The 25501-nt window shown below is 47.5% G+C and overlaps 1 protein-coding gene and 1 long non-coding RNA gene across 2 annotated transcripts; one reads left to right on the forward strand and one right to left on the reverse strand.

Moving 5' to 3' along the window:
* Positions 1-614: 614 nt before the first annotated feature.
* Positions 615-25263, reverse strand: LOC139803164 (organic cation/carnitine transporter 2-like). The gene is made up of 11 exons (XM_071759064.1): positions 24899-25263; positions 24281-24846; positions 17088-17191; positions 15733-15887; positions 15038-15209; positions 13455-13581; positions 10040-10140; positions 6553-6767; positions 4926-5108; positions 4368-4503; positions 615-3800 (listed from the first exon to the last, which is right to left on the reverse strand). The coding sequence occupies exons 2-11, from the start codon at positions 24671-24673 to the stop codon at positions 3713-3715; spliced, it is 1674 nt and encodes a 557-aa protein (XP_071615165.1). The 5' UTR covers positions 24674-24846; positions 24899-25263; the 3' UTR covers positions 615-3712.
* On the forward strand, positions 8297-11448 carry LOC139803168 (uncharacterized). Its single transcript, XR_011728912.1, has 3 exons — positions 8297-8383; positions 8900-9075; positions 10260-11448. It is a non-coding gene; the product is annotated as an uncharacterized lncRNA (long non-coding RNA).
* Positions 25264-25501: the final 238 nt, after the last annotated feature.

Genomic DNA, 25501 nt, shown 5'->3' on the forward strand with positions numbered 1-25501 from the left:
GGTTGTTAAACAACAGAATAAAGGCTTGGAATAAAGGGTTCTTCTCCCTTTCTGCTGCTCCTCTCTCCACTAAAGGGCTAAAATTAGCAATTCAGGGTTGTTTTTTTTTTGGTTTTAAGGCAGCCAAGTGTTTAGTTCTGCACTGTCTGAAGCCAATTCCTGCTGCCCCATTATCTCAGCTTCAAACTTCCTTGCTGCTTTGCTGCATTTTTTTCAGAGGAAGTGAGGAGAACACACAGAACACAAGTGGCTCAGGTTTTCCAAGAGTTTGGCTGAAATTAAAGCAGCTTTTTTTTTCACCAGACCTTCAGGTCCAGGGGCAGGATGAGCCAGATGTGAATTATTGAGTAAGGAAACCCAGGCAGGGGAAGGCAGAGTCCCAAAATTTCTCAACCCCCCCAGAGCATCAGACTCAGCTGACCTTGTCCCCTGCCACTTCTGCTTCTTTAGGGGCCCAAAACTCAATGGGAAACCCCACAAAACCCCACAAAGAGAGGGTTTGCATGGCTGCTGCTTGGGGTCTGGGTGAAGGCTCCCCCATATTCCAGCTACAAACATTTCAGGAGCACCTTAGGGAGAAAAAAAAAAAAAAAAAAAAAAAAGAGACAAAACCATTTTGTTTCAAAGATAATTCCAGAGATGATTTTATTCTGAGCTTTACAAATAACAAGCATTTTTTCTATAAAAAACCCCCACAACCTAGGGTAAGATTTAGTTACAGTCAGGAATATTTACATTCTTAGAAGAAATCTTTTTTTTTTTTCTATATACAAGGCTGTGGACATTACCAGCTGAAAGTACCCCAAAGGCATCTGTAATTAAGGCACTGTGGTGCCTGAGCCTTCAGAAACCCATTGCCAAGTGCCAGGATTAAGGTTCTGTTCCTCCAAATACTGACCCAGGTGTTTCAGTGAATCCCAAATTCCACAAGAAGAGGGACACAGGACTGGTGTCATCATTTCTCCAAAGAAAAGTGCCCTGAACCAGCAGTATTCCCACCACACAGTGATGCAGGCAGTGAAAATATTCCAGAGCTCCTGGCAGGACAGAACTATGAAGGGATTGTGTAATTAAAAAAGGATTAAGGGTTAAAAAAACCCCAATCCTTGGCTTGATTTTACTGCTGCCCAATTCCCTGGCAGAGCCATCACCACCTCCCTGGTTTTGATTCATCCAAAAAGTGACTTGGGAACAGGGGAGGGGGTGTTCAGACTGCTCAACAAAAAAATAAAAGAGTCAGGGTTTTTTTCCCAGGCTTCCCACTTCTGAAAGATGAAAAAAAAAAAACTTCATTTCTTTTGGAAACACCTGGATTCTGCCTACCCACTACAGCAAGCTTCTGGTGTTAGAAAGTTGAAAAGAAGATAAAAAAAAAAAATAAAAGCAAAATAACCCAGTTGGCTGCATTAAATACATTCTACATCTGTGACTGGTATTTTATGTTTTTCCAAAGATAAGCATGGACAAAAAATGTATGGTTTTGACACAGAGAGATGGCCTTTGGGTTCTCTAATTTGCCTGGATTAAAAATAATAATAACAATAATAATAAAAAAACAGCCACAAAACAACCCACCAAACTTTAGTAAACATAAAAATATTTCAACATCCCAGAAGAAAAGCCTCACTGTTGTGGCACAGACCTGGGGGAAAGAGTGGGGGAGGAAGGACAGGTGAATCAGACATGAACCACTCTGTATTTTAGGGCAGGAATCCCCACACTGTCTCACCTGCATCTCACAGGGCAGGAGATTTTCTGCAAGAGTTTCCAGGCAGAGAGTGTTTGCACTTGCAAATTAATCCCAAAGAAGCTGCAGATTCCTGTGGTTATCAGCTCATTCCTCTCCAACACCCAGAAAAGAAAAATGTTTCCAGACACCAGGTTTCCAAAGAACAAGAGCAGGTTTTAGGGCATCACCTCAGGTCTGCAACAACTCTTTCAAGTGAGCTGGGAAGCCTGACAGATCAGATCATGTTTTTTGGGTGAGGAGGACTGGTTCTGACATGCTCTCTCCTGAGATGTATTTGCTCATGGCAAGGCTATTTATGCTGGGATAATATTTATGATGGGATGTGCAGCCAGCCTTGCAAAACCCAGCTTCTCAATTTCCAGCTTCAAACCACAATCTGAGCCCAAGCTGTTAAGCAGGAGTGACCCTGAACCTCCCCAAACTCTGGGGGATTATTTCTGATGGGACAACCAAAGTATTGTCCTTGGTACCATTCTCTGAGCTGGTAACACTGGGCAACATCCAGCTGCAGCCAGGAATTAAACCCCAAAAGGAGGTGGGGAAGGACAGAAGATCCACAAGAGTCTGGAATCAATGCCATGGATGTATTTCAATCCAGTAGGAAAACAGCAAACTTCCACCAGCAGCTGCTGCAGCAGAGGGAACCCCAACTCTGGCTACAAAGGTTCAGGTTCTGTTTATTAAATTCCCACAAGACAGAACAAAACAAAACAAAACAAGTGCTACAAGAGAGGAATCTTCCACCACTGCCACTTGTGGAAGCACAAGGGCACACAGGAGAGTGTAAATAAATATATTGTATATATTCAAACAAACACAGGTAATGCCACGGGTGCTTTTGCAACCCACGTGGTAATTTCTTGGCAAATGATTTGGGGTTTGTTTTTTCTTTTTTTTTTTTGTTTTTTTTTTTTTTTTTAAATAACCCAAATTTGAAAACAATTCTGCTGACATGAGCTAAGTGGAACACCAGACCTCAGAGCCAGCACACAGTTGGCACTTGAGAATGGAGAAGCAGTGGTCAGAAATAGAATCTGAATTTAATCCTCACTATGTCCCACCACAAGGTCAAAGGAGTGGCAAAGATTATCACCCAAATTTACCTCTAAATACATGAGCTGTGTGCATGTGCCTGGGAAGCACAGAGACAGGAGAGTTGTTTCCATCATCCAAATTGCACAGAAAATGTTAAAAACAGTTCAGAAAATTTCCAGAAGGGAAGAACCCCCAACCAACACCACTCTCCCTGCACAGGGATGAAACCTTTTTTGCATCCTTGAAAATAAATTCAGCCCTGAAGGAGATGTAAACACTTCACCACCCCAGTACAGTAAAAACCAGCACTGGAATTGAGTTTTGTGAGCAAAACTTCAGTGCTCTGAATATTTTGTGTGAGGCAAACCTCCCAAATCTCTCAAGAATTTATGCTCCAAATCTTTCTTTGCACCTTCCTGAATCTGGCAACAAATTCAGCATCTGCAAAATCATTTGAGGAAGACCACAGAGAAGCATCATCTCATAACCTTCAGTGTAATAAATAAAAGTTTCCTGTCCAGGGACAGAAGTCAAGGAATCAAAACCAATTAGCAGCTTTTTCTTTGCAATTTGTACTTCTTGATCTCTGGAGAAGGCTCACTGAGGAACCCAGGTATCTTGCCAGCCCTCAAATTAATTTTCAAGTATCTTTCAGCTGACCTATGCACCTAAAGTGACAAAGGGTTGATCAGATAACTCTGTTCCATGGTACTACTGCACTGAAACAACTCTGGCTGAGCAATCTCACTGAAGGCTTTACAGTATTTCTGTTCATATAAAAAGAGAAGGTAGGGAACACAGTGCTTAAATTAATAAATAAGGTTAAAATTGCAGGAAACCAAGTTACCACTAGCCCTTTCTAGAACCTCTGTTAGGTGAAAGGTCCATTCAGCTTTTCAGTCCACCAGGAAGTAGAGAGGAATCCCATCAAAAAGCTGTGCTTTTAAATATCTCTGGGTTTTCTTCCTCCTCCTTGGACTCCCTTGGGCTTCCAGATGCAGGCCTGTACTCAAATCTAGGGGAGGAGGGGGAAAAAAAGCAATGAAAAGAAAGGAACTTAAAAAACAGGTAAGAGAACAGGGGGAAAAAATACCTTTTTGCTACCCTGAGCCCTGTTTTGGCATGACAGGCCCCTGATTTTAATATCCTGTTGGACAGGTCCCTGTCTTTCATCAGGTCTGTGCTCATCTGCCACCTTCAATCAGAGCTGGGGCAAAAGGCCAAAAATGCTCTCCATGCCTTTTTAGGTCAGCTGAACTAAACTGGAAGGGTTCAACCCTTCAGCCACCTTTAGAAGATGGAAGACATTGCTTTAGAAAGCAGCTACACAGAGCAACACCACTTCTATTGCAGTCCAGATGAGCAATCTGTCTGTGTTCAGAGCAAAGCAGCACATCTGGAGCCTGGTGTTGCACCCATGAATTTACACACTGGGGAAGAGGAACCTGGTTCCAGCCAAGCCTTTCCCTCTTCAGCAGAAGAGCCAAAGCCAACCTCCCCCTCTGGCAACACCCAGACAAATCCTCCCCTCTCCTCAGGCCAGAGAGCAGCTGGTGTGTTAGGATCAGAAGGTGGCACTTACCCTTTCACCAACAGCATTTGCTCAATTGTGTCTGGCAGAGGCATCCCATAGCTTTCTGGCAGAAATAAAGTCAGAATTCCTGAGAGCACAGTCAGGCTTCCCATCAGGATGTAAGGCAGGAACCTATCATAGGCACCTGGCAGAATACCCAGACACAAAAAGCCAGCATCAGCTCACAGGCTCTGATAATGTTTGTACCCAGGTACAGGGCTTCAGCCCTGCAAGACTTAACACTTGCAGTAAAAAGCAAAAAACTCAGCACTCTGGGATTGTTATTTTGGTTTAAATGTGGTTTTAGGAGCTCAGGAATCTGGGAGATAACAGCTCTAAGAGCTGTCTCTGCTGAGCCAGCCATCTCTTCACCAGAAACACAATTTCTCTAGGTTATGAGTGGAGCTGCTCAGAGCTGCTGAGATCCCCTTCTTACCTGCAGCTTCACCTGGAAACAAAAAACCCTCAGAAAAACCCAACAGAGGGGGGCACAGTGCTCTGGGGGAGGAGCATTGCTTCTTCCTGCCCCCCACAACATTCCTCCCCTGTACTCAGGAGTTCACTCACCGAGGTAAACGAAGTAAGGAGAGAGGATGCTGCCCAGCCTGGAGGCCATGGAGCTTGCTCCCACTCCCATGTTCCTCACCACAGTTGGGTAGAGCTCAGCTGTGTAAACGTAAACCATGGAAAAGGCAGAGGTGATCCCAAATTTCCCTAACATCACCAGGAAGATGGACAGGGCACGGAGATCTGAAAGCAAAAGGCAGGAGGATTCCAGACAAGCTCTGACTCTCTCATTCCCACTCTTAACTCCCATTTCATTCCAGTATCTGCTGTCCAGTTTATTTACTGGGTTATTTTTTAAATTACTAAGGCTCAACGTTTTCATTTCCTTGAGAATTCTGCCAAGTAAAAAAAAAAAAAACCAAACAAAACAAGGAGAAGAGAGGAAGAACTGGGGAGGCCCTCTCAGATTTCAGGGGCCAGCTCTCTGCTCTTGCAGACAATGTTTGCTTCATTAAAAAGTCACTTATGGTAAAGTTAAACATTTGAAACAAGTTGTTTTGGGTTCCCTGCCTCGGTTTCTCATTAACATTCCTAGCTACAAGTCAGTAACTTAATTAGAGGAAGCTGAGCTGACCTTGACTGGGACAGTGAGCCTGGAAAATGGAAAGAGATCTTATCAGCCTCCCCCTGATTCCAAGGACTGGAGAAAGAGAATGCAACAGGGAGTACCTGGATCAAAAAGGCACTTCTGGGCAGGCTCTTTTCTTTATTCTCTACAATGCAAACAAGTGCCAAGCAACAAGACCCCCCCAGTCATATCCAACATGACCAGGAAGGGTCCATAACCCTCTCACTCCAACTGGCCTGAAGATCCCCACAGCTTGATTTGCAATAAATGTCATTTTCTCCTTCTTTCAAGCTGCCAAACATTATTTTGACAATCAACACTCACTCAACCCAAGCCTCTGCTCAGCAAGAATTCTTCCACAATGTCTTCATTTAATATAACTATTTAAGGAAGCCATAAAGAGGCAGTCATTGTTTTGGGACACAAGTCCTGCAGCCTCTTGGTAACCTCTGCTTACCAAGTTCTGCCTGGTCTAGTCCTGGTTTTACACTTGGACCTTCCCAGGGATGTGCTCAGAAGGAAAAGCTGGAATACAGAGCTGATCCCAACAGCTCAGAAAGCCAATGAGCCACCTTTAAAACTGCTCTGATCTGACATCTTGTCTGAGCTCCTCTATTACCAGGGATCAGAACACAGAGGGTGGCTGCCAAAAAGATGGAGAATCCCTTTTTCCCAGGAGTCCCACAGACAAGCCAAGGGGTGATGGGCACAAGCTACTTCTGGGGAGATCCCAACTGGACTCCAGAAGAACATTTTTCACCCAGAGAACAATGAGACTTTGGGATAATCTCCTGAGGGAAGTGGTGGATTAAGGACAGGGTTAAGACTCATCTTGGCAGGCTGCTGGGCCACCCTATTTCTACCTAGGAAGCTTGGAGCAGGTGACCCTTGGGGGCCCTTCCACCCCAGAATTCTACGATTCCAGGATTCTCTTGAGGAAGAGGGGCCAAAACAAGGTCTGAGGGGTATTTAATCCCCTCAGGCCACTTTTCCTCCACTCCTAGGGTACAACACTTCATCTATCATGTGAGTATTTGAGATCAACTAACGATTGCATACGTGAAGGCACCAGCTGAATGAAGAGCAGGACACAGCCACCCAAGAACAACGCAGCAGCCATCGAGTACCGGCGGGGGAGGTTGCGGAGCAGCAGCCAGGAGATGGTGTAGGCTGGGACTTCAATCACTGCTGAGAGGAAGCAGTTCATGTAGACATCCCCGTGCAAGTTAGGAGTGTCAAGAGAAAGCCCAAAATACCCCACGGAGATGATCATCCTGAAAAGAAGCAGGAGAACAGCATCAGAGAAACTGCTTTGCTCCCTCGAGGTCGCCACGAACCTCTCCCACGGCCCTGCTGGGCACAGAAAGGTTTTGGGGACACTCTCCTGATATTGAGATTTATTTTATTCAGGGGGGATGTTGACTGTTGGACATCTTAAGAGGCCTTCTCCAACTGTGGCAAACCTGTGAAATGATCACATTGGGCAAATTCAGCAGCTGCCAGATTTGTTCCCCTCTGAAGCAACTCAAGCGCCAGCTTCAGAACAATGAAGCTGTGCTGCTGCCTTTGATCTCTGGAGCTGCTCTTGAGTTCAATGACAGAAAACATTTTTAGAAGAATTAAAATATCCTGTTGAGCATAAAAACACAATGAGGTAACTCCAGAGATGTTGCCAGCCTCACTGGGACACTTGTGGTGAGCCCACCAGGGGTGCTGCAGCTACTCTGCTCCTCCTGAACTCCTTTGCAGGTCCCAGCCTGCTCCCCCCAGACCCTGGAGGGAACCTCGGGGTATTTGTCACTTCAGGACATCTCATTTGTCACTGCTGGCCATGCTGATGGAGAGGAGCTGACTAATTCTCACCTCCACCCTTCCATTTCATGCCAGCCCTGGGAGATAAGTGCTAATCACCCCCAGTGCAGGCACCCAGCAGCCTCAGCTTGAAAGTCTGATTACTGCATTTCAGTGCTGCCCAGGCCTAGAGAAGCTTTTCCTTCTGTTTGCCAAGGAGTTCTGGGAGGAGAATGTTGGGTTTTGGTCAGTACCCTCCATGCTTTGTGTCTGAAGTCAGAGAGGAGGAGCACAGCATCCACATTTGGACAGCCCCAGACAATGGGAGCTTTTTCTCTGCCGTGCCCCAGGCTGGCTGGGCAGCATCCAAGTCCCATGGTGGCTGGGAATTCTGCCACCTTCCCAGTGCCCCTGCCAAGGACAGCTGGCTGCCACGTCACCAGGGGCAAGTGGCCCTGGAGACAAATCATAGAATCATAGAATTGGCTGGGTTGGAAGGGACCTCAGAGCTCATCAAGTCCAACCCTTGCTCCACTCCCCCCGTGGTTCCCAGCCCATGGCACTGAGTGCCACATCCAGGCTCTTTTGAAATATCTCCAGGGATGGAGAATCCACCCCTTCCCTGGGCAGCCCATTCCAATGCCTGATCACCCTCTCCAGAAAGAAATTCTTTCTCATGTCCAACCTAAACCTCCCCTGGCACAACTTGAGACCTCTTGTGCCCTCTTGTCTTGCTGAGAGTTGCCTGGGAAAAGAGCCCAACCCCCCCCTGGCTCCAACCTCCTTTCAGGGAGTTGGAGAGAGTGATGAGGTCTCCCCTGAGCCTCCTCTTCTCCAGCCTCAACACCCCCAGCTCCCTCAGCCCTTCCTCACAGGACTTGTGCTGGATCCCTTCCCAGCCTCCTTGCTCTTCTCTGGACCTGCTCCAGCACCTCAATCTCCTTCCTGAGCTGAGGGGCCCAGAACTGGACTCAGGACTCAGGTGTGGCCTCCCCAGGGCTGAGCACAGGGACATGCTTTGGGAAATGCTGGGAAAGAGAAGGTTGTGCTTCACCAGCAGCACCAAGGAGACCCCAGGCACTGGAGCAGTGCTGCAATGGTGAGGCCAAGGGCCCTCATCACTTCACCTCCTTCAGCATCCACCTACCACTGGCCAAGGACCAGCTCCTCCTCCTCGACCTGGGAAGAAGCCTTCATGGTCCAATGGCTTCAAATAAATTGCTCAGTGTAGCTGGGACAGTTTGAAGTCAGCCAGCTGAGGCTGCCCAGCCCTGCCAGCTGAAGTTCTTCTTCTCCAGAGTAGTGCTGTGTGCTTTCCACAGTGCTGGGCAGCACCTCCAGCCCTGGGAGTTATTTTTATTTTGCAAACAAACTGAGCTTGCTGGAATTCTCTTTCTGTAGCAGTTTGCCTTAGCTTATCACCTTGGCCAAAAAAAAACCAAAAAAAAAACTCCTAGGAAAACTACAGGGGTATTTACACAGCAAAACTTCCTCCTGCCTAAGGCAAAGACAGCAAAGGGATTAGAGGTCTGCTACTTACTCAAAATTAACAAAACAATGATTTTTAAAGGCTGCTATCTGCAGCCACCCTTTTTTTTTTTTTGTTTCCTAACAGAGAAGATACCATCAGGATACTGTGGGCTGGAAAACACTGCTGTGAGTTACCACAGGATGCTTTATATTTGGGGAAATGAATTAAAAGGAGGCTGGGCAACTGGCACCCAAGGTAAAACTAGTGGAAAAGTTGCCCAAAGCAACAGAAAATTCTTCTGCAAGAGGAGGGAAGATGGGGTAAGTCAGTTGCACATGTCTGACCCTTCCTGCCCATCATAAAACTCCTTTTATCACAGGGTAAAAAGCCCCTCAGCACATGGAAAGGATCACATATGGCCACATCTCTCCCTTCAAACAGGTTTTGCAGTTGACTTCTACAGCCCCAGAGGCCAAACCAGCTCCTGAAGGACTCCATGCAGATGGTGCTTGTAGCAAGGCAAGGGAATCTGGCTTAAATATTAACCAAACCATCCTTTGACCCAAAAAGAGCCACATCAGCTTGTAGGCACTGGCAGGTCAGGGGACTGAGCTCCCAGGCTTTGGCTCACTAAAGCAGGGGAATGTTGCTCAGTCAGGCAGCAAACAGAGTTAGTGAACTCTAAAGCTCTTGAGGGCCCTTCATGGGTAGAGTGCTGTAGGTAGAGGCATGAATTAAACCTTATTTTATAGCCCCTGGGTGTAAGTTACCCATCTATTTTCCCTCTTTTGAGCAATTACAGCTCCTATGAGGTTTCAAGTCAAAGGAAATGACAACTTGAATCCAAAGGAGCATGAAGTGTGGCTGCAGCCAGGGTAAAAGCAGAGGAGGAGCAGGAGGGTTTAGGGAAATCTCAGATCAGAACTTCAGAGGCAGCTTGATCAAATTAAAAGCCAAGCCAAAAGAGCTGAGGAGATCCTCCCCACCCCTCAGCCAGCCCTTGTGTTCAGACCCTGGGCAACACTTCTCCAAGTGGGAGACAACTCATCCCTCTTAAAAATCTTACAGGCAGATGGAGATTCCCCAAGGGCCAACCCCAGGGAAGCTTCCCAGGCACCAGCAACACCAACCCAGAGGTGCTCCTGGACTCTTCCTGACAGAAAGAACCTCCAGAACCAGAACTCTGATGTTTCAGCCAGCAGGTTGTTGGCTTTCCAGGTGTTTTTTGGAGCATTCAGTGAGCACTTTTTAACTGTTCTGCTGGGTTTGTGCTTCCAGACTTACCAAAGCAGCACTGACATAATTGTGATAGTGAGGATATTTCTGGTTCTCACTAAATCCAGAATGGTGTAGCTCTGTTGCTTCTGGGAATTCAAGTCTTGCAGCTGGAAACCAACACACAGAGCCAGGAGAACATTAACTCAGCAGAACCAGCAGAATTTTTGTGAAAATTAACCTCCCCCCAACCTATTTTTTTTTTATTTTTTTTTTTTTTTTTTTGCAGAGATCAAACAGGTGCCTCACTTTTAACCAAACCCATGTAAGCTCTAAGAGACAAACAGGCTGTGAAACCAGTTGCTCCTCCCTCATTTCAAGTCACTTCAAATTTAGGCTGGAATCAGACATTATTCTCTCTTCCCAGAGATTCACAAAGCAACTGATTCTTGAGCACTTTCTGCTTGAATTATAAAACCACAGCATCATTTCTGTCTCACTGCTGGCAGAGTTTTGCTCTTTCTGTGAGCAGAGCACCTTAGGGAGGATGCACATCAGCTGCACCCAGAGAAAAAGAGAGCAGCCAGGATCATAAAACATTTGAAAAATGTGGGTTTGTTTGGCCTGAGGGCCAGAAGACAGAGGGCATCTTGAAACACCAAGAATGGTCTTCAAACACCAGCAAAAAAAAAAATTACAAGCTGTCCTCTATGTCCACTGAAGACAGGGCAAGAAATAATAAGATTAAAAGTGCAACAGAACTGGTTTAGTAAATGTGCCCTCATCCTGACCCTAAGAGTAATGAGAAACAGAGAGAAACTGGCTCGTCAGCTGAAGAGTCCCCTAAATCATTATTTAGGGGTTTTGAGATCAGCAAAAAGACTCCACACTTCTCCTTTCCCCATGAAACTTTCCAGCTCCTTGAAATAAAACCACTTCCATGTAAACAGTGCAGAGACACTCATCCACAAAGCATGTGAACAAGTTTCATGCTCAATGAGATTGAAAAAAAAAAAAAAAAAAAAGGAATTTAAACTTTTTTTACTGACTCATCAATTTAATGTTATTTTAAGAGTCTCACAGTAAGACCTTTTGAAAGATTTTCATCTCGTAGTCTTGCACAGGGTTTTGTTTTGGGGTTTTTAAAGGACATTTTACATCTAGCAGAATCTCAGAGCCTATCAACAGTTGGAAACCTAAGCCAGAAGGAAACAAGTATCCACCTTAGCAGCTCAAAATTACCAAAAATTAACAGTGTAGTATTTATAATTCTCACACTTTGGAGCTGTAACCTGCTCAGACAGCTCACAACATTTCAGCAAAGACTTCTCCAGCTGCAAGAATGCCTTTTGCCTGACAGGCACCTATTATGTGCAAACACAATAAACTGTATACAAAGATCACTTCCTTCCTTGGTTTTTTTTTAGGTCAGAGTGACCTGAGAAGGTCAAATTAAATTTTAAGATGTTTGAAGAGTGACTGCCTTCTTTTGGCACTGTCTCCTCACTCCTTCACCCTGCATGCAAGGGATGATCAGATAAAAGTCAAGAATGATTGTAATGCAACCCCTCACTGCTTAAAACTTCTTCTGCCTGGTCTAACAGACCATTTCTACTCTGTTTTATTTGAAATTACAATAATTTTTTCCCTGGAACACCAGACTGGTCTCCTAGAAGCAGCTGGATGTAATGCAGGACACAACCCATCAGTAAAGAGGTAAAACCAACCAGTAGTTTAACTTAATTCCTCATCACTCTCTCTTCCCTACTCAGTTGGTGATGTTTCTTTTGGCAAAAAGCCTTTTAAAGTCTTGCCCCTCCACTCCAAACCCACAATATCTTCTCAGTGTCCTCTAAAGTGCATCTGAGCTACTGGGAACAAGAGTTTTAAGCAACCTCTGCAAGTCAGGTGAAAAGTTTTCTGAGGGTTATCTTCTTCTGCAGAGCTGGAGGGTAAAATAATGGTTGGGTGCTGGTGCAGAGCAAACTTCAGTGGATTATTTGCCTTCATAAACCTGATTTTCTTTACACCTGATGACTTGCACTCTGCCTGAACCATGCCTCCAGCCACCCAGCTCTGCAGCTCAGCCCTTTCTCATAAATCACATGCTCTTCTCTGGTTCTGCCACTATTTGTTGCCAAGAAACTAGCAAACAGGAAACAAAAAAAAAAAATAAAAAAAAAAGGGGGAGAAAAACCAAACAAACCACAAAACAAAACCAGGGACAGTAATGTTCAGACATTTACAGCTGAGGAGAAAAAAGGATCCTGCCTTTTAGGAGCTGGATAAATAGACAACATAATCCTGAACAGGACAGGCTGGAACAAAAAGCTAAGAGGAAGGCAGGGAGGGTAAAAAAAAGCTGATTTGTAATGAAACCACTCATCCAAACATTACTATCCCACTTCAATGGGATAATGCAGCCAACCAGGCCCTGTTTGTGCTCTGCCTGTTTGTGACTGGTCACCTGCTGGACCCTAAAGTGCTTTGGGAAATCTGCTGGGTGGGTCCCAGGAATCCTCCAACCCTCTGCTTGCTCCTCCAGCCACAACTCACCTTCCAGCTGCTGCTCCAGGGCTAAGGACCAGCTGGATTTCTGAGGAAATAAATCTTAATGCATCCTAAGGACTCCAGAGGGGCTGGAGCTCTTCAGAAAGGAGACACAAGAACAACATCAACAGACTGCTGACCAAGAAAAGTTTTGGCGCCCCTTTTTTTGGCTAACAGCGTGACTTTTATCTTAAAATGTAAAAAACAGAGAGGAGTTTTTGATTGAAATTTAATTTAAATGGTGTCCATTCATGGAGCTTCCCTTCCTTCCAGTGGCAGGATGTTGATCTGTGCTTTGGGAAGCTGATGTGCAATGATTTAGCTGCAAATAAGCACCACCCTGAGAGCTTCCCCTGGTCCAACATGCTGCAATGGCAACAAGCTCAGGATTTCTTTCTAAGAAGAGGAGATGGAGGATTCCAGGGACCTTAAGCAGATCTTGGAGCCCATTTTCTGGAAGAAATGGATGGGAAGGCAAATCCACTGCTCAGCTACTCTACCCTAAAGGAGCTCATGTTTTGTTCTCCTTAACACAGAAGTTGGAGCTGAATCTGGAATTGAACTAGAATGACATTTTTCCCACTGCCAGGATTATTCCTGTGTTATGACAAGTCTGCTCAGCACAAGTATTGAGGTCACAACACAAGAGGTACCTCAAATTCATGATTTTTGCCCCAAACTGCAGCTTAAAAGAAAAAGGCAGCTGGGAACTGGATCACAAAGAGGTTTGCATGCTGGCATTCCCACCAGAATGGAACAGCAAAGGCTTTGCAAATGTTGATGAAGCAGAGAAAGCTTATTCTGCTTTTTAGGAAAAAAAATAAGGGCCCTTTACCCACTTGAGACACACAGAGTACACTTCAGGCAGAACTCACTTCATGTGTCTGGAAATTTTTATGTGGTCCAAAAAACTGGGCTGCAGAACAGATCTTACCTCACTGGGATCAAGGATGACATCTGGGACTGGAACCCCATTAGTTTTTGCAGCTTTTCGGATGATTTCTTCTGCCTCCTGAAACCTTCCCTGGGAGATCAGCCAACGGGGAGACTCTGGAATGACCCTGCAAAAAGGTTTCAGAGTAAGAGCTCAGCATTTCCATGGAAAGCACTGCTGCAGGCTCCAACACACACTGTTCCAGGCAGGAAGAGCTCCAAACCTGCCAGTTCTTGCAGACCCGAGAGCAACGACACCAGAATTCAGTTTTTCAAGAGCAGACTGGAACAAGAAGGGACTAAAAATGCTGCTGTTGGTTTTAGAAATGCTGGAGAACCAAGCAATGACTCAGCAGCAACCAAAACCTTGGGAGTCTGGGAAAGTGGTTTCCTGAAAAAACTCAGGAATGTGAAGACAGAAGCAGCCCCCTGTGCATGGAGGGGCAAAGCCTTAGGGAATGACACATGGAAAATGAGGGATTGGACAAAGTGTCACAAAAAGGCAAGTCAGAAAGTGGGTGCCACCCCAGTCACCCAGCTTTAGCAGAAACTGGATGGAAGCAGAGACAACCGATTGTGTAAGTGAAGAAACACCACCCCCATGTGGACTACTCCAGCTTTACATGTCCCCTGAAAGGAGCATTTCATGAAGTAGGGAAAAAAACACCGAAGACACAAAGTGCAGGTCCTGTTTTCATAGAATCCTAGAACTGGCTGGGTTGGAAGGGACCTCAGAGCTCATCAAGTCCAACCCTTGATCCACTCCCCCCATGGTTCCCAGCCCATGGCACTGAGTGCCACATCCAGGCTCTTTTGAAATATCTCCAGGGATGGAGAATCCACCCCTTCCCTGGGCAGCCCATTCCAATGCCTGAGCACCCTCTCCAGAAAGAAATTCTTTCTAATGTCCAACCTAAACCTCCCCTGGCACAACTTGAGACCTCTTGTGCCCTCTTGTCTTGCTGAGAGTTGCCTGGGAAAAGAGCCCAACCCCCCCCTGGCTCCAACCTCCTTTCAGGGAGTTGGAGAGAGTGATGAGGTCTCCCCTGAGCCTCCTCTTCTCCAGCCTCAACACCCCCAGCTCCCTCAGCCCTTCCTCCCAGGAATTCTGCTGGATCCCTTCCCAGCCTCCTTGCTCTTCTCTGGACCTGCTCCAGCACCTCAATCTCCTTCCTGAGCTGAGGGGCCCAGAACTGGACACAGGACTCAAGCTGTGGCCTCCCCAGGGCTGAGCACAGGGGCAGAATCCCTTCCCTGGACCTGCTGGCCACGCTGTTCCTGAGCCAGCCCAGGATGCCATTTTGCAGCTTGTCAGCTCTGTGTCAGGCCTGGCCTTAAAAACTCCTGGATTTCAGGTGCTGCAGAAGGATGAGTTTGGTGCATCACTTAATTTTACAGAAACCCACAGAAAATGAACGACATCACCCAGAAATTAAAGACTCCCAGCTCAACAGGTGGGAAAAGAAGGACACAGCTCCCATCCCTCACCTCCCCATTCCTGAATTCAATCAGCACAAGCCTGGACCTTAAAAATCTGCAGCCAGGACTTTCTACAGACCCAAAGCTTTTGAAATTCTTACTCACCACCAGAGTGGGATGAAGAGCAACCCAGGCACAGTGAGTGCCAGCAGCAGCATCCTCCAGTCTCTGATGAAATAAGCAAACAGGGGCAGCAGCATGTAGCCCAAGGCATAAAATATGCAAACCCCCAGGGTGCAGAACAGCACCCGGACTGATTTGCCCAAAATTTCTGTCCCTGTTCAAAAAAAAAAAGAGGGAAGATCAGCATTTGCACTCCAGAGCAACCCCAAAACACCTCTAAGGACTGGTGGTGAAAGGCACTGGGTCTGCACTGCCCCTGGAGATACAGAGCTGCTCATGCAGGACCCTGCATCAAGGGAAGAGAACCAGGCCCTGCTGTATCTCTGGAGCTCAAAGTAGCTAAAATTCCATAAATCTATGTTCCTAGAATTCCATATTTTATTCGAGGACCTAAAACCACCTGACCTACCACCAAAACATTCTCAGTGCTTGATCTCTGGGGTCCTCTCATGGCAAGAGATCAGCTTCTGCCAGGAATAATTCAGGGGCTGTTTGATTCAGGGGAATAATTCTGCCCTCTGCAATTCAGACTGCACCTCCATCAACTGGAAACTTCCAGGGAGAGCAGGAGTTTTCCAGGTGTGTGTGGGGAGGAGACACTCTCAGGCAGTACTGGGAAGGGGCAGGGAAAGCACAAGGTTCAGGAACTCCTCCTGTGCCCAGCAGGACTTGCATACCCAGAACAAATGCTGCCACGTAGTTGGAGATCTGGCCCATGCCAACCAGCACAAAAAAGACTGAAAACATCTCCCAGTTGGTAGAGAAGATCTGGATGAAGCTGAAGCCAGTCTGCATTGCCAGGGTTGCAAACAGCACCTTCTTCCTTCCAAACCTTCCAGGGACAGATTGAAAGAAAAAAAAAAAAACAAAAAAAACAACAAAAACCAGATTATTATACAACAGAATAAATGAAATCTTCAAAACCAGAAAAATAAAATTACTCACATGCATACTAAGGGAGACACAAAACCTCTGCAAAAAACAGAGGTTTAGAAAACATGACCCAGGCACAACTATTCTGAATATATTTAAGAAAAGCCCCTGGCCAAGAGAAAATAATATTCCAAAGGCTTCCAGCTCAGTTGCCTTTAAGTTTGTGCTTTAAGTTTTTTTATGGATAGGATGAGAAGGGAGACAAAACACCAGGAACAAATAATTTAGAATCCCAGAGGATTAGGTGCTCCTTTTTCTCTAAGGAACACCCAGTTCCTAACTCGGATCAACATGTTAAAGAAGGTAAAAGAAGGGAAGCTGCTGAGGTGCAATCTTCACTCCACTTGGTAAAAAATCAATCAAACAAACTCTTAAAGGGATATTAACAATCCTAGTGATGGAAGTATTAAAAAAAAAAAAAAAGAAATTAAGTTAAACCTGGCCTGAGCCAAACCCACAGCCTGTCAGCATCACAAAATTCATGGTGCCTTCCATTTTTTCATGTTTGTGCTGCTAAATAAGAAAGGCAGCATGCTCTGGGACTAGAAATCCAGAAATAAAAATTAGAAAAAAACCAATAAATTCCCCAAACAAAAAAGCCTTGCTTCTCTGAAGTACAGCTGAGGAAACTCCAAGCTTTGCAGCTCCCACAAACACAGAGTGTTGGACTTCAAAGTTGTATTTGATGATGAGGAAGAGAAGCTGGGGGGGGTGGGGTTAAAAAGGGAGTTTTCAGTTTGACCTGAAAAAAAGGCAACCAAGCCCCAGGGAACTCTCTGAACAGAGGCCAAAGTAATCAGAAGAGAATGGCCTTGATCTGATTTTTCCAGATTAAACTTATCTACTACACCTGTTTGCTGGCATAAAACCAGTTTGCTCCACAAGTGGTTTTGCTGCAAAAGCAAACAATGGAGATTAACACTCACTAACAATCTTTGGACCATTCTGTCCTACTTCAGGACCCCCTAAAGGGACCCCCTGTGGATTTTCAGATTAGAGAACCCCAGGAGAAAGCCACTGAGAGGCAACTTCCCCTCCATGAGCTGCTCACACAGCAGCATGAAGCAAGGAGCCAGCAGCTCTGGGGTTTATACTTTACTTGTCTGAGAGCTGTCCTGATGCAAAGGATCCAATCAGGACACCCACAAAGAAGAGGGAGGTGCTCAGGGGTCCTTTCCAGTCGTTGTCACACACAAGATTCCACTGTGGGGAGAGAAAACAGCAAAGGTTTTTTCTTAATAAACAGGATTTCTTTCCAACCATCTTGGCTGAGCCTGGATGCAAACTGAGGGTAGGAAAGAGATTTTTTTTTTTTTTTTTTCCTCTCCAAAAGAGAAATGAATAATTAGCCCAGAGCATGGATGCAGCTCTGTGCCACCCATGGGACACAAGTGGCTTTCCTGACACACCTGATGCCTCTGGTCCTTCCCCTCCCATCCAGGACTGCCAGTAAGAAATAATTTTATCCTCCCTTCCAAAATCTCTGCTGGGTTTGGAAGGAGGGAGAAGAGACCCAGGCTTGATTTCCCCACCTACAGTGAAGTTTGTCACTGAAAATTGACATTTCTCATTCAAGATAAATTGAAATACACAAATAAGATTTTTTTTTCCTATCATCTCCCCCTTGGTTACATTTCTGAGAGACTGCAGACAGCCCACTGGGAACCAAACTAACCTCAGTTCTAATCTTTGGAATACAGATTGAAACAGATCCCAAACAACCCAAGATCTCCACAATGAAAACCAAAAGGGAAGAAGAAAACAAGATATTTCTGAAATGAAGACTGCAATAGTTTCCCATCTCCTCCCATATTTTTTGAAATACCACTGGTGTTATTTTTGTAGCTACACCAACAACTCTTATTGAAAAAGTCTTCGTTTTATTTTGGTTATTTGGGGGGGAAAAAAGTCCATAAATATTAGAAGAAAGGACAAAACCCAGCAGGGACACCTGGTTCCTCCCCTCCCTGCTATGCTGCAGTTGGAGGACTTCCCAAAGCTTTCCCCATCCTGACACCTTCCCAGGAGCAGGAATTCCTGCAGCCCATGGGAGAGGGAGCTGGGGGCAACCACAGCTCCTGGGATGGGGCATTCAAACAGCTCCCCCAGGGCCCCTGCTGAGGTTTTAGAGATGAAAAGTTTTAGGTTTTCACCTCTATTAAAAAAGGTGAAATGAAAAGCTCCAACCTGACCCTCAGGAAATAATCCCCCTGGCTCCCTAATTACAAATAATTAAGTATAGTGTGGGGTGGAGGTTTTTTAACTAAAAAACTCCACCACCCACCTTGTCCATGGCCTGGCAGTGTTTCCCTTTGTCCCAATCCCATCTCTTTAGGATTAAACTTTTGGCTCCAGGGATCTCCCCTCCCTCTTTGCTAACACTGCACCCCCAGGGCTGGAGCAATCACCTTCCCCTCCTCCCAAATCCCTGGGGCAGAACCCTGGCCACTTGTCCCATGGAAAAGCATCTCAGCTTGGAATTCCAACTGGAAGTTTTCCTAGGGATGCGTGATGCTCCTTGGTGTTGGTGGAACCTGCCCTGCCAACCCCTTGGGCTGCCTTAGGAATTCTTCTCAGATTTATTTTATTTTAAGGTCATGGGAACAAACAAAACACACCTTTTCCTGATTTTTAAGTCATTTCTTAACCTCTCCTTTGATAAATCTGGTTTTGTGTCTGAAGAACCTCTCCTTTTATCATACTTCACAGTTCTCACTGTTATCCTTGCCCTTATTCCCAACCAGCTCCAGGCTCAGGGACCAGCACTGGTCCAACAAACCCCAGCAGGACCATCCCTCAGGCACCATTCCAGAACCTCACTTCAGAACTATGGCTCTCAGTGCATTCCCAGATGTTTACCCCTCATGGGACTTCCCAAGATCATTCAGATCTGTGACTGTCAGTACCATTTATCATTAAATCTGTATTTATTCAACCAAAGCTGTGCTTCATTACAGATTAAAGAAAAGTGGAGTGGTGACCACAGACCCAAGAATCTCTAATAAAATACAGCTGGCACTTCCAATTGTGCAGCAAATGATGGTTAGCAGGTTTATACAGTCCAAAGGTTTTGGTGCTGATCATCTGCCTATGTTTGAGGACTTTTACAAGGAAAATAAATCCCCCTGGCAGGACAAATCCTGCATTACTGAAGACTTGCCCTTCCTTCCCAAGAGAATGATCTTTGGATCAGCTATTGGAGCCAGACATCTTCAATAACAGGACTGGAGTCTAACTATCCTGGTGATGTGCAGCCCCCCATGACAAAGCAGTCATTATTTTCCAGCTAATGAACCTCTGGTTGGGATTTAGTTCCTCTCAGCACCTTCCCCCCTGTCCTTTGGCACCAGGCTGTGCAACCCTTGGCTCTGCAGCCCCTGCCCTGCTCACCAATGTTTTCTTCAGACAGAGATGGTGCTTGGAAAAGTTGATGGTATGAAAATGTTTAGCACTGGTTTGCCAAAAGTATTTTTTTTTTTTTTGCTCTGGCAAGTGGAAACACAGCAGCCCTTCAAGTGTGGCAATGCTCACCAGGTTGTTTTTCTGTCTGCCAGCCCAGCCACGCTGCTCGGCTGCAGATCTTGGACCAGGCACCAAACCAAACTTCATAATAAAATTTCCAAGGGAAAAACTACCTTGGTTGTGCAACACCAGCTATTTCCACCCTCCACAGATGCAGGAGAATCAGAAGAGAGGGATTTTAAGGTTGGGTACTTCTTGTCCCAGTAAATAAATGCTGAAGTCTTCCATTTTTTTTAACGACTCCCTAACGAGGTCCATCTCCTACACAGTGACAGTGGCATCAGTCCCCCAGAACCCTTCTGCCACTCTGTGTGTTGCCCAGGAAGAAGTCACCCCAGGATGAGTGTCAGGAGAGCAGCATCCCCAAGAGCAAGAGCCCCAGGAGCAGTTACTGATCGACTCCTGCTGCCCGCGGGGTTTTTTGGACGCGCTTCCCGACGACCCAGTGCTCCAAAACCATGTGTTATTTTCACCTCTTAGTATCCTCTGAGCTAGCCTGCCAGCTCCAACGGCCTTTGCCCCACTGAAGGAGATAAGGTTCACCTCAGCAAGGTGTCAGGGCACCAAACAGGAGACAAACATTCCAGCTCTGCTTCAGAGAGCAGCTGCGGGCCTTGCGAGCTCCTCAGCACTGGTACCCGGGGCTCAAAGCCCAGCCCAGAGCATCCTTGTTCCAATTTATCCCAAATTTAGAAGAGGTCATAGAATCATAGAATCATAGAATGGGCTGGGTTGGAAGGGACCTCAGAGCTCCTCAAGTCCAACCCTTGATCCACTCCCCCCGTGGTTCCCAGCCCATGGCACTGAGTGCCACATCCAGGCTCTTTGGAAATATCTCCAGGGATGGAGAATCCACCCCTTCCCTGGGCAGCCCATTCCAATGGCTGAGCACCCTCTCCAGAAAGAAATTCTTTCTAATGTCCAACCTAAACCTCCCCTGGCACAACTTGAGACCTCTTGTGCCCTCTTGTCTTGCTGAGAGTTGCCTGGGAAAAGAGCCCAACCCCCCCCTGGCTCCAACCTCCTTTCAGGGAGTTGGAGAGAGTGATGAGGTCTCCCCTGAGCCTCCTCTTCTCCAGCCTCAACACCCCCAGCTCCCTCAGCCCTTCCTCACAGGACTTGTGCTGGATCCCTTCCCAGCCTCCTTGCTCTTCTCTGGACCTGCTCCAGCACCTCAATCTCCTTCCTGAGCTGAGGGGCCCAGAACTGGACACAGGACTCAAGCTGTGGCCTCCTCAGAGCTGAGGTCATCCCTCTGTTGGAGTTTAAACACCTCCCTCAGAGAGCCTGCAAGATCCTTTGGGCTCCAGCTCCTTCCCAAACAATTCAGCACCTTGGGGTGATGGCTTTGTCAGCAGCAGTGATGACTTTGGAACAAGGAATGGCCCAATCTGCAGATATTTTCCTTTCAAACCCAACACAACAAAAAGAATTTTTGAAGCTGATCCAACACTCTCCTCTCTCCTGCCACTGGCTTCTCTCTGCAAGTAGAGGCAGGTTCTTCAAAAACAATAAAATCTTGTGACCATGGGTTAGTTTAGACCTTTATAAATATTTTATGTTGACTTCAGAGCTCTGGGTGTTGTTAAATATCCTTTCCTCCAAAAATAAGCTTCCAAAAATTTGAAGATGTTTCCTTAAAGTTTGTTATCTAAACATAAAGAGAAGTCTATCTACAAAATAGACATTCTGCTCAAAACAGACATTCTGCTCAATTTCTCCCCTTGTAGTTATTTTCAAGTTTTACAGAGGTAAAACTGACACATAAGTGGAAGTGACAAATATTTTATTATAATTCTAGTGCAGAAAGCTAACTCTGTGCTACCCATCACATTTTGGAGGTGGCTGGGGCAGGAAACAGGGCACAAACATCAGCAACTGAGAAAAATGAGCAGAGTTTTACACCTGAAGACAACAGAACCCAAACAGTGACTCTAAAAGAGCACTCCTGGAATTTTTATGCTCTCCAGCCTACAATTCTGGAATAAAACTCACCCTATTTTCTGTTGCAGGGTCAGAAACCTCTCTGCTTTGTCCAGTTCTGCCCTATGTGCTTCTTTAATCACTCCTTGAAAATGCCAGCATTTTAGAAGTAAATCTTTCAGACATTAATTCTTAATTATTAAAAGAAAACCAGATTTTTTTCCCTTTATTCTGACAAGAATGTGGAGGATGAGCAGCAATATTCAGTGTCTATTTCTGTTTCAGTATCTAAGAATTACTCCCTTCTAGACTAAAATGTTTTGACTGCACTACTTTATTTCCAGAAATTCAGTATATCCCCACAAGAGATATGAAGTCAGAAGAAGTCAGGCTTTTCCCTTAACCACCCCTGGCTTTATTCCTTTTACTACTACCACAGATGAACTTTTTTATTACTGCTACATTCTTTATTTTTATGGGATTGAGGGAGGAATAAAAATGACACAGATGCCTTCTGGAGCCAAAGCTTTTCTTAGCCCCCGAGCGACAGCATTTTAAAAAATAAAGAAGCCTAAAAGGGATTTTGTTGTGGGGGACCTGGTTAAATACCACAGACAGGCTAATAACACCCTTCTGCTGGTGGTGTCTGTGAAAAAAGGGAAGGGAACTGAATGTTTTCAGTCTCCCCTGAAAAGCAGAACCATAAATGAGGACTTTGTAGAGACAGGAGAGATTCGGCAAAAACCTTGCTTAGAAGAAAAAATAAATCCCCCTTTCCCCCTGCCAGAGCCAGCTAGGGAAATGTGGGACAAAGGTCCTCATGATTATTCAACGAGTTGGGAGATATGCAACCAAACAGAAGATTAGTGAATCATAAAAGCAGCAGCACCAAGCCAAGAAATTCAACAAGTTTACCACTGAAAACCTGCAAGTATGTGAAAGGCCACAGCTCTTGCAAAACGCCCTCAGAAGCCTTCAAATTAAAGGAGGGGGGGAAAAAAAATAAAAATAATAATAATACTGCCTCAGTGCATGATGTCTGGGCAGCCAAACCTCACCTCCCAGAGCCAGCAAACCTCTGCCAAAGCAGAGGCACAAAGAGGCAGAGCAAAACTGGAGCAGCTCCTGTTTCTTCCAGATGCTCTGAGCTGAAGGGATTTGTAATTTGCACTGAGGAAAAAACTCAGCAAAGAAGGTCCAGAGACAGAAAGCATGTCTAAACCAGCAAGGCACTGGGAGCAAACCCCCTGTGCTCACCTGGATCCCAGGAGAAGATGCTGATGGTCTCCCCCTGCCCTAAGAGCACCTCAGGGTCTGGAAAGCGAGAGGAGCAGCAGCTCCCCCAAAAAAGTTCTGTAAAAAGGGTTGAGGCAATGCTTCCCTTCCTCACCTTCCTCCCTCTCTTCCTCCTCTGGGCTTAGTTTGTGGTCATTAAGTACCCACACCCATCACACCCCACTCTGCAAAGCAGGGAATAACAGCAAACCATTTTCCCAGGTCTGTCCAACTCCTCCAGAGGCTCAGAGATGCTGGGGCTGTACAAGCACTTGCTGAAGAGAACTATTTTTCACCTTTCGAAATTCAGTTATTCCCCAAAATCTGTTTCCTAGCATCTTAAATGTGCCAACACCTCTACCAAAAGGCACAACCAGCACAGCTACACCTCGACTTGCTTGTCCTGACCACAGAAACTGACTCCAGGGGTGTGTGTGTGAGCAGACAGGACCCTGCCCTGGCCCTGCAGGGCACTGGGGCATGACCAGAACAGCCACACAGCAAAGTCCAGGGATCCTGCATCAAACCAGGGCTTCCCAGCTCCTGGATCTTGCACAACTCAACAGAATCCCAGACTGGTTTGGGTTGGAAGGGACCTTCAGCACCATCTCTGCATGCTCAGGGACACTTTGTACTGGACCAGTTGTTCCAAGCCCCATCCAACCTGGCCCTGAACACTGCCAGGGATGGGGCAGCCACAGCAAAGATGTTCTTCCAAACACCTCATTCCAGTCTCCTCTCTCAGGGTGAGTTCAGCTGCATTTTTTATTTTTTAAAAGGAAAAAACCCAACTCTTTTGATGCCCTGAGTTGACTGAGACATCACTGGAGCCCTGAGTGAGCTGAGTCCCTTGTCCCAAGCCACCTGCAGACACCCAATGAAGCCCCCTGAGCACCTCCTGTGCACATCCCACAGAATCCCAGGGGAAGGGATTGGGAAGGACCCCCATGCCCTGCAGCAAGGACCCTGCTCTGGCAGGAGGGTTGGGGGAGATCATCTTCAGAGCTCCCTTCCCACCCCAAACTTTCTGTGATTCTGTGACCTCCAGAGTCAACCCCAAACTGGTTATGGCCACACTTGAGAACCATGGAATGGTTTTGGTTGGAAGAGACCTTGGGGATCATCCAGTTCCAACCTGGGCCACGGGCAGGGACAACTCTCCCCCCAGCCCTGGGTGCTCCAACCATGATGGGACAGGGATCATCATGGAATGGTTTGGGTTGGAAGGGACCTTTCAGATCACCCAATTCCAACCTGGGCCATGGGCAGGGACACCTCCCCCAGCCCAGGGTACTCCAAGCCCCATCCAACCTGGGCTGGGAGAGGGATGGAGCAGCCACAGCTCCTCTGGGAAACCTGGATCGGGGTCTCAGCATCCTCAGATTAAAGAATTCCTTCCCAATGCCCAAACCTTTCCAGTCTGAAACCTTTTCCCCTCATCCTCTCCAAGGAAAACCCCTATCCCAGAGCAAGCAGAAGCCAACAGAAGCTCTCACAAACACCTGGGACAGCTCGGGGATACCCTCCCCGCTTCAACCCGACCCAACCGAACCGAACCGACCCCCCCTTTACCTCGGTGACGATGGTGGAGCTGTAGACATCCCGGCTGTACTCCCAGCCATCCAGACACGGCTCCTGCTCCAGCGAGCCCAGCTCCACGTCCCAACCCGGCCGCAACCCCAAGGCCGACAAATTGGCGAGGAGGGCCAAGCGGTACCGGCGGCAGCGGCTCGGTACCGGCCGGCCGGCCCGCAGCTCCAGCGGGATGCTGGCGTTCCGCCACTCGCCGCTCAGGTTGGCTCCGCGGGGCACCGCGCAGCGGTGCTCGGGGGTCCCGGCCAGGAAGACGATGGAGAGGCCGTTGAAGCCATTGGGGACGATGCTGGCGCTGAGAAGGAAGAAAACCAAACGCTGGAACCGGCCCCACTCGCCCAGGAAGGCGGTCACCTCCTCGTAGTCCCGCATGACGCGGACCCAACCTGCGGGGCCCTCTGCAGCCGCCAGGAAACGGCCCGGGCCCGACCCGCCGAACGCAGAGCCATGGGCCGGGCCTCGCCGGCGGGGGAGCGGCCGGGGGTGGGGTTTGGAAAGCCCGAGGCCCCTCAGGTGGAGCCCGAACGCTGCTCCTGCTCCTGCTCCTGCTCCCGCTCCCGCTCCCGCTCCCGCTCCCGCTCCCGCTCCCGCTCCCGCTCCCGCTCCCTCAGGAGTTCGGCGGTGCCGGGAAAGGCCCGGCCCGGCCCGGCTGCCTCAGCCCGCTCCCGGCAGCCCCTTCGCCCGGGCTGGACGGGGAGACGCGGGTTCGAATCCCGCCCGGGATTCGGAACCCAACCGGGGTTCGGAACCCAACCGGCGTTCAGAACCCATCCGGTTCCGGCGCTCGCATTTCCCGTCCGGATCAGGAGGGAAGAGCCCCGAGCTGGGGTTGTGTCCGCCGGCACCGGGAAGTTGGACCGGTCCGGGCCCGGTTTGTGTCCCCCGGGACCTGGAAGCCGCGTCTGAGCCGGACCGGGTCGGGCTAGGCCGGGTCTGTGTCCCCCGGTACCTGGAACCCGCGGCTGGGTCTGTGGCCCCCGGTACCTGAAACCCGTGGCTGGGCCGAACCGGGCCGGATCTGTGTCCCCCAGCACCTCAGACCCGCAGCTGGACCGGACCGGGCCGGCTTTGTGTTCCCGCCGGTGAGTCCCCGAGGGAAGCCCTCAGAACCCTAATTTTCTCCCCAGAACGTGCGGGCTGAACCCCTTTTGGGCCGAACCACCTCGTTATCCCCCGAACCTCGGAGCTCAGGGGTTTGGT

This window comes from Heliangelus exortis, chromosome 15, assembly GCF_036169615.1.
Source record: "Heliangelus exortis chromosome 15, bHelExo1.hap1, whole genome shotgun sequence".
In the NCBI taxonomy this organism is placed as follows: Eukaryota; Metazoa; Chordata; class Aves; order Apodiformes; family Trochilidae; genus Heliangelus; species Heliangelus exortis.